The sequence below is a fragment of the Macaca nemestrina genome, chromosome 12, assembly GCF_043159975.1.
Source record: "Macaca nemestrina isolate mMacNem1 chromosome 12, mMacNem.hap1, whole genome shotgun sequence".
In the NCBI taxonomy this organism is placed as follows: Eukaryota; Metazoa; Chordata; class Mammalia; order Primates; family Cercopithecidae; genus Macaca; species Macaca nemestrina.
This window is the reverse complement of record NC_092136.1, coordinates 11,481,831-11,499,227: the sequence shown is the minus strand read 5'-3', so window position 1 is coordinate 11,499,227 and position 17,397 is coordinate 11,481,831. Positions and strand designations below refer to the sequence as shown.

The 17,397-nt window shown below is 50.3% G+C and overlaps 1 protein-coding gene and 1 long non-coding RNA gene across 4 annotated transcripts; one reads left to right on the top strand and one right to left on the bottom strand.

Moving 5' to 3' along the window:
- The first annotated feature begins 7 nt into the window (after nt 1-7).
- On the top strand, nt 8-1,034 carry LOC105469449 (uncharacterized). The gene is made up of 2 exons (XR_979935.3): nt 8-233; nt 435-1,034. It is a non-coding gene; the product is annotated as an uncharacterized lncRNA (long non-coding RNA).
- LOC105469448 (terminal uridylyl transferase 1, U6 snRNA-specific) lies at nt 1,003-17,145 on the bottom strand. Of its 3 annotated transcripts, none has more exons than XM_011720458.3 (9): nt 16,808-17,145; nt 14,452-14,642; nt 7,696-8,011; nt 7,413-7,513; nt 4,541-5,010; nt 3,131-3,240; nt 2,862-2,972; nt 2,597-2,689; nt 1,003-2,185 (listed from the first exon to the last, which is right to left on the bottom strand). In XM_011720458.3, exons 1-9 carry the CDS (start codon nt 17,001-17,003, stop codon nt 1,047-1,049), a joined length of 2,727 nt encoding a protein of 908 aa, XP_011718760.2. In that variant the 5' UTR covers nt 17,004-17,145; the 3' UTR covers nt 1,003-1,046. The 3 variants fall into 3 exon arrangements, with proteins under 3 accessions (XP_011718760.2, XP_011718761.2, XP_070930566.1); XM_011720459.3 differs by having other exon boundaries at nt 16,924-17,059; XM_071074465.1 differs by having other exon boundaries at nt 1,933-2,185; nt 2,862-2,913.
- Nucleotides 17,146-17,397: the final 252 nt, after the last annotated feature.

Sequence of the window (17,397 nt, the reverse complement as noted above, 5' to 3'; positions counted from 1 at the left end):
GCGCGGAAAAAGCTCGCGCCTGCGCATTGGAGATCTTGACTGGCCCGCCCCTCAGGTGCAGCGGACCAATTGGAGTCTAGACGTGGAGGTAGACAGCGTGGAGGGCGGGGAAGCTGTGAGAACCCGCTGGAAAAGCCGCCGGTTCTCGGCTACGTGGCGCCGCTGCTGGCCTGGCGCCGTCAGGCTGCTGGGGGCGTCCCCCTCTGGCCCACCCAGGGACGAGTGACTCGATGGTAGGTTCTGCCAAGCCCCTCACATGATTCTGTGAAACTCCTGGGAGCGAGGAACGACTGCTGCGCGGAGGTGGCAGTGTGTGTGCTATATCCTTTAGTTCCTGCTCTGCTTTTCCTCCAGAAAGGGATGAGTGTCTAACAGGGGCCCCGGTCTGAACCCGCCTGCCAAAGTGACGTTTGCTCACATCTAACCCCTTACAGCTCCAGGGTGCTGTTATTGCGAGCAAGGACACCGGCCCTCCGGCCCGAAGCAGGGCAGGGACACGAGGGAGAACGCGCCCTGTCCCTCCCACCTCCTCCGGACTCGGCCCCTGGAGGGGCTGACGCTGGAAGACCCGACATCGTCGCTTCTGATGTTCATGGCTTTTGACTCATGTTCAGGTTTGAAATCTCTTACCCAGTTTAAGAACGGGATGAACTCTCCTCGTTTAAAGGAGAGAATGAAGAACCCTGAACGCAAATCTCCATCCTTGTCCCCATTAATCTGAGGCGGCAGGAAGAATGTGGAGGCAAACCTGGCTCTTCTCAGTACTGTTCCAGCCACCCACCGCTCTGCCATTCAGGAACTCTGCGCGTGTGCCAGGTGCCACGCACGGTGCTGCCCCCGCACTCCCCGCAAGCTGTGCGAACTGTAGGAAGGAGAGGCTGCTGGGGTGGAGAGCAGTAGGGAGACCCCCATGTTCGGGGTCAGACGAGAGCAGCTTCATGAAGTTCTGGGGGAGGCGAAGCATTATGACCAGATGGAAATGAAAGGAAACGGGAGACTCTGTATTAATAAACTAGCAGCTTTATTGCCCTTTAGGGGCCATGTCTTCACTTCAGATGTTTAAGTGCTTGAGGGAGGAAAACCTGTAAGAAATGATGGAGATCAGGGAACAGGCCTTGGCGATCCTGGAGCGGGGTCACAGTGAGCATTCGGTCAGCCAGGGAGACAGACGCCACAAAGCTCAGCAGGGGCTCAGTTTCTGGCCTCTCTTCGCCACCACTCAGTCCTCTCAGCTCCTGGGTGACCTGAGCCTCAGTTGCCAGCCACCCTGCTCCTGTGCCAGCACCACCTCCGGCTCCTGCCTTGGTTTGCTGCTGCAAGCGTCTACGGGCTCGCCGCCGTCCCTGCCACACTCGGTGCCACAAGGCACAGCGCCAGCTCACTGAGGAGGGCAGAGATGCCCCCTGCCCTGCCTCACCCTGGGACCCTTCTTGGGCTGCCTCATGTCCCTTGGGCCCCCGCTCTGCCAGGGCCGCATAGCTGGGCTGCCCCTCTTCTCCAGGGGCTCCATGCTTTCCAGTCATCAGGGGCAGCTCCCCTGGCTGCCCAGGGCCCTGCATGGCCCAGTCCTGCACCATCTCTCCAACCTCTATAACCATCTCTTCTACCCCGTCCCCTGCACATCCCTGCTGCTCCTCTCCCCCCTCCTCACAGCTCTTTTTCTGTCCATCTAGTTTCAGTCTTTTGCTCGTCCCTCCCTGAGCAGACTCCCCAGTTCCACCTCCTTCTGACCGCGGTCTCTTGGTTCCCTGTTCTATATGGCACCCCAGTGCTTCCCTGAATACCTGCACCAGGGCAGCAGTGAGCTGGGTGAAGGGTGCAAGGGGTAAAGGGATCGGAGTAGCAGAGAGTAGGGAGCTGGGGGAGCTGGGCTGCAGAAGAGGGAGCAGCCCCCAGTCCCGACCCCGGGAGGAACGGCGCTGGTACTGGAGGCTTCGGCAGTAATTGGCTGCCGCTCGGCAGCAGTTCTGTAGGCGCCCAGCCACCCGGCTGGTCACATTGGCTGCGACATTGTGACTCAGGTCAAAAGGGTCCTGGAGATTCATGGGGCCAAGGCGCAGACCCTCCCAGAGATTAGAGGGCAGGCCCCCTGCCACAGGCAGTGCCTGACCCTCCCGCAGGGACAGCAGTGAGCCACGAAGATCCCAGCAAGATACACAGGAGAAGAACTGGGCTAGCAGGGAACCTGGAGGAGGAGGAAGAGTGGGGAAAGGGAGTCATTTAGAGGCCAGAACTGACACAGGTCCTGCACCACAGCCATTTCCTTAGCAGGACTTTCTTTTCCCCTTCCAAGGGGCTCAGCAGAGTCCCAGGAAGATAGGCTTCTCTGATGCCTATAAACAAGAGGTCAGACCTCTCTCCCTGCCCCCACATGATTTCCCTGCCCAGATGCTGCTGCTCCCTGCTAGCCAGTGTAACCTTGGGCAAGTCACTTAATTGCTCCCAAACATGGTTTCTTCATCTGTAAAACGGCAGTAATAATATTAGGTATCTCACAGGTTTTCTGTGAGAACCATGCCTGGCACACAGTGTGATATATGTTACCTACTGTTGATGAACATCATTACTAGTCCTCTACCTGGCTCCCCAAACTCACTGAGGGGCTCCACATTTGTGCTGCGCTCCAGTCTTGAGGCATCCCTGGGGAAACTGCAGTCCCAGCCATCGACTTCCACCTGCTCCCCCTCTCCTGTGAAAGTAAAAAAGTTGAGAGTCAGTCTGGAAGCAGGGAGATTGAGGGTTGGGGTAGAAATGGGGGTGATAGCAGAGATCTCATTCCCAGAGTTGCTTTGGTGTATCTAAGTGTGATGAAGAAGAGAGGAAGCTAACAAGATGGAGAGGGTGGAAGCTAGGCTGAGTACCTGCTTTCTGGGTGAGCTGGGATACAGTGGGCAACACAGGAGGGTCCCTGGTCTGAAGAAAATATATCACCAGCAAGGTCAGGGCGTAGTTACTGAGAAGAGGGCCACTCCCTGGGTAAATAAGCAGTAATTCCAGTTAGATCAGAGGTGCTTCGAATCCCCCCACTGGCAGTTTTCTCAACCTCGGTGCCCATTCTGACCTCCCTTCTCTCCCTGAATCCCTGCCTTTGTCCTGACTCAGCCCCAAGTCTGTCCTGATTCATTCTCACCTGAAAGCCCCCGACCCTGAGCCCAGCAGCGGAGGGTGTACACGAGGGGCCGGACTCGACCATCTAGCTCAGAGACGAGACTCAGGAAACGGGAGTTATGCAGGGCCAGCCTGGGATGAAGCAGGGACAAGGTTGTTAGGGCTTGGGGACATCAGAACCTACCACCCCCAGCTTTCATTCCAGACTTGCATAACTGGGGCCAGCTGGAATAAGGCCAAAACAGTTTCCCCAAAGGTTGTTCAAACACTGATCTTGTGAGACAGTGTGCAAAAAGACAAAGGAGTTCAGGAAACACTTCATCCTGTACGCCCATCCTGGACATTCACAGCACATTATTCTTTTTTTTTTTTTTTTTTTTTTTGAGACGGAGTCTCGCTTTGTCGCCCAGGCTGGAGTGCAGTGGCCGGATCTCAGCTCACTGCAAGCTCCGCCTCCCGGGTTTACGCCATTCTCCTGCCTCAGCCTCCCGAGTAGCTGGGACTACAGGCGCCCACCACCTCGCCCGGCTAGTTTTTTGTATTTTTAGTAGAGACGGGGTTTCACCATATTAGCCAGGATGGTCTCGATCTCCTGACCTCGTGATCCGCCCGTCTCAGCCTCCCAAAGTGCTGGGATTACAGGCTTGAGCCACCGTGCCCAGCCTATTATTCTTAACACTGCTTTTGAGCCATGGTCACACCACTGCACTCCAGCCTGGGTGACAGAGCAACATCCCATCTCAAAAAAAAAAAAAAAAAAAAAAGACTGCCAAGAGCCTTTACTATGCAAAGAAACAAAGACAGGAAGGGAGAGAAGGAAGGAAGGAAAGGAGAAAGAGAAGGCAAGGCAAGGGGAGAAGGGAGGAAATGGAGAAAACTTTTTGCATCTAATTTTGACTTTCCCAAATTTATTCAACCGCAGAACTCTTTTCTACATCCCTTGAAAGTAATATTCTAAGGAACACACTTTACAAACACTGAAAGGGAAGCCAGGCAGGAGGAGACAAGGGACAGAAAGAGGGATAGTCCCAAACAAGGACAAACTTGAGACTTGGCAGGTGCAGGAGTTTCCCAAGCCAGACTCCCTCCTGGCGCACCCCAGAATTCTCAGCCAGCCTGCCCCAAAGAAAAGTATGGTGCCTCACGCCTGTAATGCCAGCACTCTGGGAGGCCGAGGCAGGCGGATCACCTGAGGTTGGGAGTTCGAGACCAGCCTAACCAACGTGGAGGAACCCCGTCTCTACTAAAAATACAAAATTAGCTGGGCATGGTGGCGCATGCCTGTAATTCCAGCTACTTGGGAGGCTGAGGCAGGAGAATCACTTGAACCCGGGAGGCGGAGGTTGCAGTGAGCCAAGATGGTGCCATTGCACTCCAGCCTGGGCAACAAGAGCAAAATGTTGTCTCAAAAAAAAGAAAGAAAGAAAGATACCGGTTACTGAGGGAGATGTCACCGTGGAGACCTGAAGGCCGATGACAGAACTTGACCACAGGGCGCCGGGCAGAGGGCACAGTTTGGACTCGATACACCCCAGGGACACAGCCCCGGAGAATGGATCCCACCAGCTCCAGCATTGCTGCCCCTTCTGCTTTCTCCCGCTTTGGGGCCTCTGCTAGTTCCAGGGCCTTCCCCAGGTCCCCCTCTCCCCTATCCTCCAGCAGTGGTGAGGCTGGAGGCAGAGACTGGGGAGAAGCAAGGGTCTCAGAGGCCAAGGCAGAGTCTGGAGTTTGGGGTGCCAGGGAGGAGGAAGGGGTTTCAAAGTCCAGGGCTTCAGAATCCTGGGGAGAAGCTGGAGATTGTGAATCTGGAGGGGAGGCTGGGGTGCAGGCCAGGGCTTGAGGGTCCAGTGGCGAAGCCAGGGCCGAGTCCAGCGATGGAGATTCTGGAGCCTTTGGGACTGGCTGTGGACAGAAATGAGCTGAGTGAAATGCTTCTGCTGTCCCCTAAGCAGAGAACATCTCTATCCCCAAGATAATATCACTTCCAGCTTATTCAGCTCTATGCTAAGGGCTTTATACATATTAACTCATTTAATCTTCACAGCAACCTTTTTTTTTAAAGATAACCTTTTAATTCTATAAAATAAAAGGTCTACCTCTGCAAAAAATGTCATTATCGCGAAAGACAAAAACAGAGGAACTATTACAAACTAAAGAAGACTAAAGAGAAACCATAACAGTCCATTGTCAGGACAGCTGACCAAATTAGAGTATGGAATGTAAAGTCTAAAGGTTTACATTTGTATCAATGTAACATTTTCTCAACTTGACAATGGTACTGTGGTTATACACTAGAATACCTTTGTTCTTGCATAACACACATTGAAATATTGAGGGGTAAAGGAATGTGATACATGCAACCTCTCAGATGATTCAGAAAATACAAATAAAGAAAGTGTGTGTGTAGAGAACGACAAAAAGAATGATAAAACATTTAAAAACTCCTGTTGCGGGGGCAGCAGGCATATAGGAACTCTACTTTCTGCTCACTTTTGCTGTGAATCTAACACTGCTCTAAAAAATAAAGTCTTTTTTTTTTTTTTTTGAGATGGAGTCTCAATCTGTCATCCAGGCTGGAGTGCAGTGGCACGATCTTGGTTCACTGCAACCTCCGCCTCCCGGGTTCAAGCTGTCTCTCCTGCCTCAGCCTCCCAAGTAGCTGGGATTACAGGCGAATGCCACCATACCCGGCTGATTTTTCTATTTTTAGTAGAGACGGCGTTTCACCATGTTAGCCAGGCTGGTCTCAAATTCCTGACCTCAGGTGATCCACCTGCCTTGGCCTTCCAAAGTGCTGGGATCACACAGGCGTGAACCACTGCGCCCCGCCAAGTCTATTTTTTGAAAATAATAATAGGCTGGGCATGGGGGCTTATACCTGTAATCCCAGCAATTTGGGAGAATGAGGCAGGAGGATTCCTTGAGCCTAGGAGTTCAAGACCAGCCTGGGCAACATAGTGAGACCCTATTTTTAAGTAATAATAATTATCTTTTTCTATTCCTAAAACAGAATCTGTACATTAGATGTTAGAAAATACAGGTGCCGGGCGCGGTGGCTCACGCCTGTAATCCCAGCACTTTGGGAGGCCGAGGCGGGCGGATCACAAGGTCAGGAGATCGAGACCACGGTGAAACCCCGTCTCTACTAAAAATACAAAAAATTAGCCGGGCGCGGTTGTGGGCGCCTGTAGTCCCAGCTACTCGGGAGGCTGAGGCAGGAGAATGGCGTGAACCCGGGAGGCGGAGCTTGCAGTGAGCCGAGATCGCGCCACTGCACTCCAGCCTGGGCGACAGAGTGAGACTCCGTCTCAAAAAAAAAAAAAAAAAAAAAAAAATAGAAAATACAGGTAAGTGGCTGGGCATGGTAGCTCATTCCTGTAATCCCAGCACTTTGGGAGGCCAAGGTGGGTGGATCACTTTAGGCCAAGAGTCCAAGACCAGCCTGGCCTACATGGAGAAACCCCATCTCTACTAAAAATACAGAAAATTAGCCAGGCATGGTGGTGTGTGCCTGTATTCCGAGCTACTTGGGAGACTGAGGCACGAGAATCACTTGAACCCAGAAGGTGGAGTTTGCAGTGAGTAGAGATCACAGCACTGTACTCCAGCTTGGGTGACAGAGTTAGACTGTGTCTCAAAAAAACAAAAAAAAAAGAAAGAAAGAAAATACACAGAGCAAAACTAAAAGGACCTTATTGTATATTTTTTAATATATTTTTTCCAAAATAAAATCATATTGTACACACCATTTTGAAAATTTTTTTTGTTACGACTGCCAGGTATCCATGTCAATTCATTTTTTCTTTCTTTCTTTTTTTTTTTTTTTGAGGAGGAGTCTCCCTCTGTCACCCAGGTTGTAGTGCAGTGGTGCAATCTTGGCTCACCGCAACCTCTGCCTCCTGCGTTCAAGGTGATTCTCCTGCTTTAGCCTCCCAAGTAGCTGGAACTACAGGTGCACACCACCATGCCCAGTGTATTTTGTTTTTAGTAGAGATGGGGTTTCACTATATGTTGGCCAGACAGGTCTTGAACTCCTGACCTCAGGTGATCCGCCAACCTCAGCCTCCCAAAGTGCTGGGATTATAGGTGTGAGCCACCTTGCCTGGCCCTGTCAGTTCATTTTCATCCCATCTAATACTCATCCATATTCACATCTCTCCAATTACAATAAATCCTTTCAGGTAGGTCCTATTATCTGCATTGTAGATGAGGAACTAAGGCATGGAGAGCTAAAGGACTTGCCCACAGTCACATGGCCATTCTCATGGACTCTTCCCAGCTGCCTCCCTGGGGCACTCACTCACCTGGGGCTCTTCCAAGTCACCCAGATCCAAGAAGAGGTCAAGATCACAGCCATGGACATCGAAGCTATTTATGGAAGAGCCAAAAGGGTGGACCACACAGCCTGGGTGCCAAGCAGAGAAGAAAGGTCAAGAGAAGTTAGGGAGGAGCAGGGGGAGGAAGAACAAAAGGGAGCACAAAGATGGAAAAGCAACCAAACACTTCCAGCGGAGGGAGGACTGGGGATATAGACGCAGGGGAGCAAAGGCCAGAGAGGGCTCAGACATAGTAGGGGAGGTAACTTACCAGGGAAGAACTCTGTGAAGACCTCCTGCATCAGGGCCACCACCAGGCTCCGAAGCTGCCGCTCAGCCTCAGACAACTCCCTCAGCCCCACAAGCTTTATCATTTGTGTCCCCACGTCTGTGGCCTCAGCTAGTGCTTTGGCCAGCTGGTGATTGTCGGGGGCCGCTCCTTTGGGGGATTTGGAGGCCGGGCTCTGGAACTCCCTCTGCTCCCGTGGGCGGACACGCAGGCGATGTCCTCCCAGGCTGTGCTGGGACTGTGACAAGACAGCCTCTCGAGCACCCACGTCCCCCATCTCCACAATGGCAAACACTCCCTGGTAAACAACAACGGGCAGAGATGATGGTTTTGGAACCAAGAACCTAAGCACGTGATCTACAGTGGATGAGAATATTAGAAATGGGGACTATCCCATAAATTGAGAATATTCGCTTGCTGTTTTCGTAATAACAGGGGACATATTTAGAAAAGCAATTTTCAGTCAGGTGCAGTGACTCGTGCCTGTAATCCCAGCACTTTGGGAGGCTGAGGCAGGAGAACTGCTTGAGCCCAGGAGTTGGAGACCAGCCAGGACAACATAGTGAGATCCCATCTCTATAAACAATTTTTTTTTTTTGAGATGAAGTCTCATGCTGTCACCCAGACTGGAGTGCAGTGGGGTGATCTTGGCTTAGTGCAACCTCTGCCTCCCAGGTTCTCCTGCCTCAGCGATTCTCCTGCCTTAGCCTCCCAAGTAGTTGGGATTACAGGTGCATGCCACGATGCCCAGCTAATTTTTGTATTTTTAGTAAAAATGGGGTTTCACCATATTGGCCAGGCTGGTCTCTAATTCCTAAACTCAGCCTCCCAAAGTGCTGGAATTACAGGTGTGAGCCACCGCACCTGGCCAGTACAAAGAATTATTTAAAATTAGCCAGGCAGTCCCAGTTACTGGAGAGGAAGAGATGGGAGGATCGCTTGAGCCCGGGGGCTGAGGTTGCAGTGAGCCGAGATCGCACCACTGCACCCCAGTATGGGTGAGAGAGCCACACCCTGTCTCAAAAAAAATCAAAACAAACAAACAAAAAAACGGGCCGGCGCAGTGGCTCACACCTATAATCCCAGCACTTTGGGAGGCCAAGGCGGGCGGATCACAAGGTCAGGAGATCAAGACCATCCTGGCTAACACAGTGAAACCCCGTCTCTACTAAAAATACAAAAAAATTAGCCAGGCGTGGTGGCAGGCGCCTATAGTCCCAGCTACTCGGGAGGCTGAGGCAGGAGACTGGCGTGAACCCGGGAAGCAGAGTTTGCAGTGAGCCAAGATCGCGCCGCTGCACTCCAGCCTGGGTGAGAGAGTGAGACTCCGTCTCAAAAAAAAAAAAAGAGGCCGGGCGCGGTGGCTCAAGCCTGTAATCCCAGCACTTTGGGAGGCCGAGACGGGCGGATCACGAGGTCAGGAGATCGAGAACATCCTGGCTAACACGGTGAAACCCCGTCTCTACTAAAAAAATACAAAAAACTAGCCGGGTGAGGTGGCGGGCGCCTGTAGTCCCAGCTACTCGGGAGGCTGAGGCAGGAGAATGGCGGGAACCCGGGAGGCGGAGCTTGCAGTGAGCTGAGATCCGGCCACAGCACGCCAGCCTGGGCGACAGAGCGAGACTCCGTCTCAAAAAAAAAAAAAAAAAGAAAGAAAGAAAAGTACCCAGGCATGGCAGCACACACGTGTAGTCCAAGCTACTTGGGAGGCTATGGTAAGAGCATCACTTGAGCCCAGGATGTTAAGGCTGCAGTGAGCCATAATTGCACCACTACACACCAGCCTGAGAGACACAGACCCTATCTCAAAAAAAAGTAGAAAAACAATTCTTTCCCTCACTCCTATCCCACACATTTTTCTCCCACCCCAGTTTGCCTCTAAAAACCTCATTTTATCTGTATTATTTCTGTCCTCTACTCTTTCCAATGAGGTGATTACACTATGACCCACCCTATAACTTTTCCTGATATAATTAGAATTTTTTTAACATTTATTAAGGATCCATGTAATGGAATGAGTCCACTTTAAAAATTTAAAACAATCGCTGGGCGTGGTGCCTCATACCTGTAATCCCAGCACTTTGGGAGGCCAAGGTGGGTGGATCACAAGGTTAAGAGATCGAGACCATCCTGGCCAATATGGTGAAACCCCATCTCTACTAAAAATACAAAAATTAGCCGGGCGTGGTGGCACGTGCCTGTAATCTCAGCTACTCAGGAGGCTGAGGCAGGAGAATCGCTTGAAGCCAGGAGGCGGAGATTGCAGTGAGCCGGGATTATGCCACTGCACTCCAGCCTGGCAATAGAGCGGGACTCCGTCTCAAAATAAATAAATAAATAAATAATTAAAATGAAAAAAAAAATCAATTCATGTAATGAACACTGTGCTAGGCATAAATATAAACTCACAAACCCTATCTTCAAGAACTCACCATCTAGGAATAACAGCAATATAACAACTACACTGTTGTAAGTTGGTGAGTTCAGTGATATTCACTGGCCGTATTTTTTTAAAGGTAAAATATCAGCAAATAAGGAAAAACGCTGGGCACAGTGGCTCATGCCTAATCTCAACACTTTGGGAGGCCTAGGCAGGTGGATCCCCTGAGGTCAGGAATTCAAGACCAGCCTGATCAACATGGCAAAACCCCATCTCCACTAAAAATACAAAATTAGCTGGATATGGTGGCGCATGCTTGTAATCCCAGCTACTCAGGAGGCAATTGCCTGAACCTGGGAGGTGGAGGTTACTGTGAGCCGAGATTGTGCATTGCACTCCAGTCTGGACAAGAGTGAATCTCCGTCGCAAAAAAAAAAAGGAGGGAAAACAGGACTGCTTTAGGGAAAAGGTCCATATTCTTTTATATCCTCCAATGGTAAAACTGGACCCTCATCTTGTTTATAAAAAGGTACCTGCTACAGTAAGGTAGCACCAAGACAGAATGGTGCTAGCATAAAGATAGACATTCAGGGCCGGGCGCGGTGGCTCAAGCCTGTAATACCAGCACTTTGGGAGGCCGAGGCGGGCGGATCACAAGGAGATCGAGACCACAGTGAAACCCCGTCTCTACTAAAAATACAAAAAATTAGCCGGGCGCGGTGGCGGGTGCCTGTAGTCCCAGCTACTCAGGAGGCTGAGGCAGGAGAATGGCGGGAACCCGGGAGGCGGAGCTTGCAGTGAGCCGAGATCGCGCCACTGCACTCCAGCCTGGGCAACAGCGTGAGACTCCGTCTCAAAAAAAAAAAAAAAAAAAAGACAGACATTCAGATGAAGGGAGTGGAACTGAAACCCTGATTTGAACAACGCTGTCTGTCTGGGTAACAAAGCAAGACTCCGTCTCAAAAAAAAAAAAAAACAAGACGACGGCCGGGCACGGTGGCTCAGGCCTGTAATCCCAGCACTTTGGGAGGCCGAGACGGGCGGATCACGAGGTCAGGAGATCGAGACCATCCTGGCTAACACGGTGAAACCCCATCTCTACTAAAAAATACAAAAAACTAGCCGGGCAAGGTGGCGGGCGCCTGTAGTCCCAGCTACTCGGGAGGCTGAGGCAGGAGAAGGGCGTGAACCTGGGAGGCGGAGCTTGCAGTGAGCTGAGATCCAGCCACTGCGCTCCAGCCTGGGCAACAGAGCGAGACTCAGTCTCAAGAAAAAAGACTAGCATGCAGTGATGTGATTATAGCTCACTGTAGCCTTGAATTCCTGGGCTCAAGAGAACCTCCCGCCTCAGCCTCCTCAGTAGCTGGGATTATAGGGGCACACCACCACACCCAGACTTACTTCTACCCTTATGCCAAACACAGCAAAGAACCGAAGTGAAGCCAAGGACAAAGTTAGCTACTTGGACCTGCCCAGGCCAGTCTTCTGACTCTAATCAACCACAGTTTACCAGACTGCAGTACAACACCAAGTTTGTAACCACAGCCCCAGCTAGAGATAAAGTGTCCCTTTCACTGGGCTTGTGTGTGCTCATATTTTTCTCCAAAACCTCACAGAAGGCATTAAGGAGGGCAGGATTAGCAGATTCAGAAGACTGTGTCAGCTGGGCATGGTAGCTCATGCCTGTAATCCCAGCACTTTGGGAGGCCGAGGTGGGCAGATCACCTGAGGTCAGAAGTTCGAGACCAGCCTGGCCAACATGGTGAAACCTGGTCTCTACTAAAAATACAAAAATTAGCCAGGTGTGGTGGCGCACGCCTGCGGTCCCAGGTACTCGGGCAGCTGAGGCCGGAGAATTGCTTGGTGGGATTACAGGCATCGGCCACCACACCCAGCTAATTTTTGTATTTGTAGTAGAGATAGGGTTTCACCATGTTGGTCAGGCTGGTCTTGAACTCCTGACCTTAGGTGATCCTCCCACCTCAGCCTCCCAAAGTGCTGGAATTACAGGCGTAAGCCACTGTGCCTGACCGAGAAAAATACTTTTCCTAAAGGCCTCCTCAGTAAACTTCTACTTATATCTCAGTGGCCAGAATTCTATCACCAAAAAACTCCCTCTAAAAAAAAAAAGGAAAAAGAAAAGACATTTTTCTCAGAAAAAAAGGAAAAAAAAATAGGAGGATGGGACTTAGACTGAGGTGACAATAACCTTTTATTTTTTTGAGACGGAGTTTCGCTCTTGTTGCCCAGGTTGGAGTGCAATGTCAGCTCACCACAACCTCCACCTCCCAGGTTCAAGCGATTCTCCTGCCTCAGCCTCCGGAGTAGCTGGGACTACAGGCGCCCGCCACGGCGCCCAGCTAATTTTTTTGTATTTTCAGTAGAGACCAGGTTTCACTGTGTTAGCCAGGATGGTCTCAATCTCCTGACCTCGTGATCCGCCCGCCTCAGCCTCCCAAAGTGCTGGGATTACAGGCGTGAGCCACCGCGCCCAGCCGACACTAACCTTTTATGCTCTGCCATACAACCTGCCCCTACTTCTTACCTGAAATATAGGGCAGCAGTATCCCAACTATGAGAGCCACATGCCAATAATGGCAGAGCAGGAAAACAGCAAAGCCCTGAACTGTCCAGGTCTGGACTTCTTGTTACATGAGAAAAACTAAGCTCCTATTGTTTAAGCCATTTGTAGTTTGGTTGCTGAATGCAATCCCTAACAAACACAGGCTCCACCCCATTCTAAAAGATAACCTGGGCTGCAAAGGGTATTTGGGATCACCTAAGCCATGCCTACATAACAAGAGTGCAGCCTCACAACCACAGTATGACCAAGGAACACAGCACCTCAACAGTGAACTTTTTTCAAGGGACCGAAGGGATTCTAACAAAGCCTACATGGAGGCAACACAAAAAGCATGAGCTTGTTTAACACTCTCCAAAGGAGAGGGTGTTCTAACCAAACAACCTCAGTACCTCTCAGTGTAAGTTAATAAACTGCTAACTGGTTTATCAACCAGGTTCTTGTAGAGTTGATCCAATGGTATGTTGTTCTTTAAGCACCAACTTTCACTATAATTACTTGTTTGTTTACTTTCTCCTCTAGACTATAGGCTCTGTAAGAGCAGGGACCATATCTATCCCATTCACTACTAAGAATGCAGCCCTAAGCATAGTGCCTAGCACAAAGTTAGCTGTGAATAAATATTTGGCAAAGAATTCACTGAATCAATAAATGACACACACAAAAAAATCTCCCAATGACTAACTCTGGTGAAGTGATAAAATCCAAGGGGTGCGACTGGAAGCAGTGGCTCATGCCCGTGATCCCAGCACTTTGGGAGGTTGAGGCGTGCAGATCACCTAAGGTCAGGAGTTTGAGACCAGCCTGGCCAACATGGTGAAACCCCATCTCTACTAAAAATACAAAAATTAGCTGGGCATGGTGGCATGCACCTGTAATCCCAGCTGCTCGGGAGGTTAAGGTGTGAGAATTGCTGGAACGCAGGAGGCAGACGTCGCAGTGAGCCAAGATTGTGCCACTGCACTGAAAAAAAAAATAAAAATAAAAATTCAGGCCGGGCGCGGTGGCTCAAGCCTGTAATCCCAGCACTTTGGGAGGCCGAGACGGGCGGATCACGAGGTCAGGAGATCAAGACCATCCTGGCTAACACAGTGAAACCCCGTCTCTACTATAAAAAAAACACAAAAAACTAGTCGGGCAAGGTGGCAGGCGCCTGTAGTCCCGGCTGAGGCAGGAGAATGGCGTAAACCTGGGAGGCGGAGCTTGCAGTGAGCTGAGATCCAGCCACTGCACTCCAGCCCGGGCGACAGAGCGAGACTCCGTCTCAAAAAAAAAAAAAAAAAAAAAAATTCAAAGGGCGGGGGAGGTGTGAGAAGCTCCCAAAGTTGGCCAAGCCCAAATACTGTGATGTCCATCAAGAACAAGCCACATTAGGAACCAGCTCAAAGAGGCTGTTGGTTTCTCTCTCTTGTCTCTTTGGTACACAGCACATCTGATTCATTCTTTTTTTTTTTTTTTCTTTTTTTAAGATGGAGTCTTGCTCTGTCATCCAGACTAGAGTGCAGTGGCACGATCTCAGCTTACTGCAACCTCTGCCTCCCAGGTTCAAGCAATTCTCCTGCCTTAGCCACCCAAGTAGCTGGGACTACAGGCATGCGTCACCACACCCAGCTAATTTTTTATTTTTAGTAGAGATGGGGGGGTTTCACCATGTTGTCCAACTCCTGACCTCAGGATGGATCCGCCTGCCTCAGCCTCCCAAAGTGTTGGGATTACAGGCGTGAGCCATCGCACCCAGTCCTGATTCATTCTTTACCCCGAGAGCCATTCACTTTACCTTGTCCTTGTCCATGACAACACTGGCCACAGGTCCAAATGCTTGGAAATACTCAGAGAGCTGAGCAGAATCCACATCCCTGGGAAAGCCACTGACAAATACACTTCGAAGTCCCTGGGCCTTTCTCGCAGCTCGTAGTTCCACCAGGTGCCGGTGCTTTCTGCCTCCCAAGTGGGCATCAAGGCTGGGTCCTGCAAAGACAAGTGTGAGATAAAAACATCCAAAGCACTCTTCAGCGTGTCTGCCTTTGCTCTCTGCATACCTAAATCTTACTGATCCTTCCAAGCCACAGAAACTGTGACCTTTGACTAAACAAAGTCTTGGCTCCTTTCACCTTCCTCTCTTATACATTTGTCTAAATAGTACATTCTTTTTAAAAAAATTTTTTTTTAAAGTCTCACTGTCACCCCCGCTGGAGTTCAGTGGCACAGTCTCCACTCACTGCAATTTCTGCCGCCCAGGTTCTACAAATTCTCCTGCCTCAGCCTCCTGAGTAGCTGGGACTACAGGTGTGTGTCACCACGCCTAGCTAATTTTTGTATTTTTAGTAGAGACAGGTCCCCAGGAGAACTGGCTACACTATAAGTATTTCGTTTATTTTTACTTAAAGAACTGTGTGATAGTAAAGTCCTTCTTAAACCACCTATTTGTGCTAGGTAGAGCTGGAAAGAAATTAACAGGTAACTTATCCAGGTCATCTACAGAAGAACTAAAAAAATTCAGATCCTAGAATACTTCGTGGATCATCTCTGGACATGGTATGATACAGTGATGTCAAGGGCAGGATCTGAAATCACATTGCCCAAGTTCAAATCCCAGCTCTGTCAAGCTGTGTGAGACCTTGGTCAAGTCATGAAACCTCACTATGCTTCAACTTCCTCAGATATAAAATGGAAATAACAGTATCTAGCACCTCACACACAGGTATTATTCACATGTATCACTTGGCAGAGAGTCTGGTACATGGTAAATGTTGAAAAACTAGCCATTGCTATTATTTTATTATGAGTTAGCTGCTTGATGTCACTAAAGTAAATGTGGGGCCAAGGAAGACTCCTACGTTTCTGGCTTGGCTTACTGGATGAACAGTGATAGTGCCATTCACAGAGAAAAGGAAGAATGGAAGTAGACCCTGTTTAGGGAAGATTGTGATTCCAGACTTCAAAAGTAGGGCCGGGCACATTGGCTCACACCTGTAATCCCAGCACTTTGGGAGGCCAAGATGGGAAGATCGCTTGAGGCCAGGAGTTGGAGACCAGCCTAGGCAACACGGTGAAACCCCATCTCTACAAAAAATTAAAAAATTAGACAAGGCCGGGCGTGGTGGCTCACGCCTATAATCCCAACACGTTGAGAGGCGGAGGTGGGCGGATCACGGGATCAGGAGACCAAGACCATCCTGGCTAACACGGTGAAACCCCGTCTCTACTAAAAATAAAAAAAATAGCCGGGCATGGTGGTGGGCACCTGTAGTCCCAGCTACTCGGGAGGCTGAGGCAGGAGAATGGCGTGAACCTGGGAGGTGGAGCTTGCAGTGAACCGAGATGGCGCCACTGCACTCCCAGCCTGGGCGACAGAGCGAGACTCCGTCTCAAAAAAAAAAAAAAAAAAAAAAATTAGCCAAGTATGGTGGTACACGCTTGTAGACCCAACTACTTGGGAGGCTAGCCGGGGGTATCACTCTGCAGCTGAAGTTGAGGCTGCAGTGAGCCGAGATCACACCACTGCACCGCAGCCTGGGTGACAGAGCGAGACCTTGTCTCAAAAAAAAAAAAAAAAAAAAAAGTGGAATTTGAAGTTACAGTGAACCCCTTCTCTGTCATACAAGAACCTTGTCCATTTTTCCAAACCCATCTTCTGTCTCTTCCTCACTGGTATCTTATGGTCTAGTCATTCATGCCATCTATTTCATCCGTCCCCGCCTTTGAGTAGGTCCTCTGTAGGGCTTCTCTGATTTAGTTATTGATTCTCTGTGGTCCCACAGTTCTCCAAACATATCTATAAAGCATTGAAACTTTCTCCATCTCTAAACGGTGAGCTCCTTCATCTCTGAACCCCCTTCCCCCACCCTAAAGATCAGCAGAATACCAGGCACAGATCATATGTCCAATAGATGATGGTTAAAGAAGGAATAAAACAATGAAACGCGTTGTGGAGATTTCGTATACTGAGAAGGAGTGTAATGTGGTGGGACTTTCCCGACTCTCCAAATCCCCTCGGACTTGCGGAGTAAAAACGCAGGTGAGAGACCCTACCAACCGACCTCACAGGAACGATTACCTATAACCCTAACTTTCGCCAGGATCAAAAGACGAAAGCCCGCAACCACCCGGGTCCCTCACTAGCCACCGCTTACGGTTGGCTGTAGTAACGTGGCAGAGGCAGCAGCGGAAACCCCCACGTGGCAGCGATTCGACATCCGAATCCACCGCCGCCATAGCGACTCTCCTGTACCGACAAAAACACAAGCACCTCTGCCACGACCGGAACCCACTTCTCTGAAGCTCAACGCTCTCGGAAGCTACTTCCGCCGGTCCGATAGGAAGTGACATAAGTCGTCCAATTGAGCGGACACACTCCTCCGGAAACCAAGCTCCTTCGACTCCGGGTTCCGTTCCTAGCCGCTGTCGAGTCCCCGCCCGTTTTAGGAAAAGCCGCGCGTTACGATGCTTATCTGCATGCGGCAAGCCGATTGGTGTGCTTTAAGCTGTTCAGGCGTTGATTGGCCCAAAGCGTCGTGAATATTTATGACAGCAGCCACAAAGGCCGGCGCCGGGTAGCGTCTAGCTGCAGCTCCTTCACCCCGCAGTAGATACCCTTGTGTCTGTACCCTCGACCCTTATTTACCCGACGAATAAAGGCAGAGGATCGGCGGCTTCCAATCCTTTGCCCCACGGAGCCCAGGGCTGTTCCTGGACTTCCAACCTTTTCAGGGCTGTTACTCCC